We start from the raw sequence: 1192 nt of genomic DNA, 5'->3' as shown, positions 1-1192 counted from the left end.
AAGCAGGTGTATGATGGCGTCGTCAACTCCAACTCCACGACGATAAGCAAACTGCAGGGGGTCCTGATGTGTGTACCAGTAATATCTAAACAGTTCAGCCTAGTAGTAGTACAGGTAATTTTACTGTTGTCCGTTATATTTAGCTCTCACAATGTTATCCTAACATAATAACAATTAAAAATAATAATAATAATAATTTGTTGGAACAGAAAATTTGTCTTTTTGTTGGTTTACCCAACATAAGGTTGTCAAAATGAAGCTAGCTGACCTACTTTCTGCATCTCTGACATTTTTTAAAATAAAAAATATTTTAATGACCTGTAAAATGTGAAAACCTTGATCTTGTGATCTTGTTGACAATTTATGGCAAAGTATTGCATCCCTTTTTGATATTCCTTGCATGACTGTATGCTACATCCCCTTTTTACCACCATTCATGGATGTTCCCGAGTCAAAACTCAATGCAGAGCAACGATAAGTCACGTGTGTCCAATCCAGTAATATAGATCAAAGGTTGTTGATTTAAAAAGTAATTATTTATGTATTTATTTACATGTCTAGTTTTACTACAGTTGGGGCCGCGGTAGTTTGGCGGTCAGTGCTGCAGTCTTGTGAYCCTGAGGCAGCAGGTTTGAGTCCAGGTTGCTTCAGGAAGGTGACGCCCATAGAGAGGCAGAAACACAACAAGTGTTGTTACAGTTCCAATGTTTGAGTCAGAAACACAACATATTGTGTGTTCTTTGTAGAAATGTTCATTCAAGATCTGCAGGAAGGCCCACCATCCACCTGCTGAAGGAACAAGGTGAGTGGCTCAGGTTGGTTTTGTGTTTTCATGACCATGTTTTAACCAGCTGCAGTTCCTCCACTCTGCCACCAGGGGTCCAGAAAGCTCTTCTTCATGCCTTCGATGGGAAACCTTCTGTTGCAATGGAGGGAGTGAAGGCTGGATATTTCTTCTCCATCCCACCGTCTATCATACGCAGTGAGCAGGTGTGACATCACCTGATGCCGTCGTTTTAGCTTCTTTAGACCAGGGCTTCTCAAGACATTTGGGTCTGGGGACCACTTACAAGGGCGAAAAAATTCCAGGGACCCCCTCATAAACCCCATAATGTTTAAAGGGATCCCCGATTAGTTGTAACATTAGATTTTATTTAATAAACATATATTTAACTGAAAAATAAAGACTGTA

General features: G+C 40.2%; 1 protein-coding gene across 1 annotated transcript in view; it reads left to right on the top strand.

Annotated features, from left to right (window-relative positions):
• The window catches only part of LOC106536517 (putative deoxyribonuclease TATDN3), a gene marked incomplete at its 5' end in the record, with an annotated part of 16106 nt that overhangs the window by 9272 nt on the left and 5642 nt on the right, over positions 1 to 1192 (top strand). The window contains 2 exon segments of the mRNA XM_014033812.1: positions 747 to 802; positions 878 to 990. Of these exon segments, the coding sequence (XP_013889266.1) occupies positions 747 to 802; positions 878 to 990 (169 nt within the window).

The sequence above is a fragment of the Austrofundulus limnaeus genome, unplaced genomic scaffold (genome assembly GCF_001266775.1).
Source record: "Austrofundulus limnaeus strain Quisiro unplaced genomic scaffold, Austrofundulus_limnaeus-1.0 Scaffold1855, whole genome shotgun sequence".
NCBI classification, from domain to species: Eukaryota; Metazoa; Chordata; class Actinopteri; order Cyprinodontiformes; family Rivulidae; genus Austrofundulus; species Austrofundulus limnaeus.
This window is presented reverse-complemented; position numbering and strand designations above follow the sequence as displayed.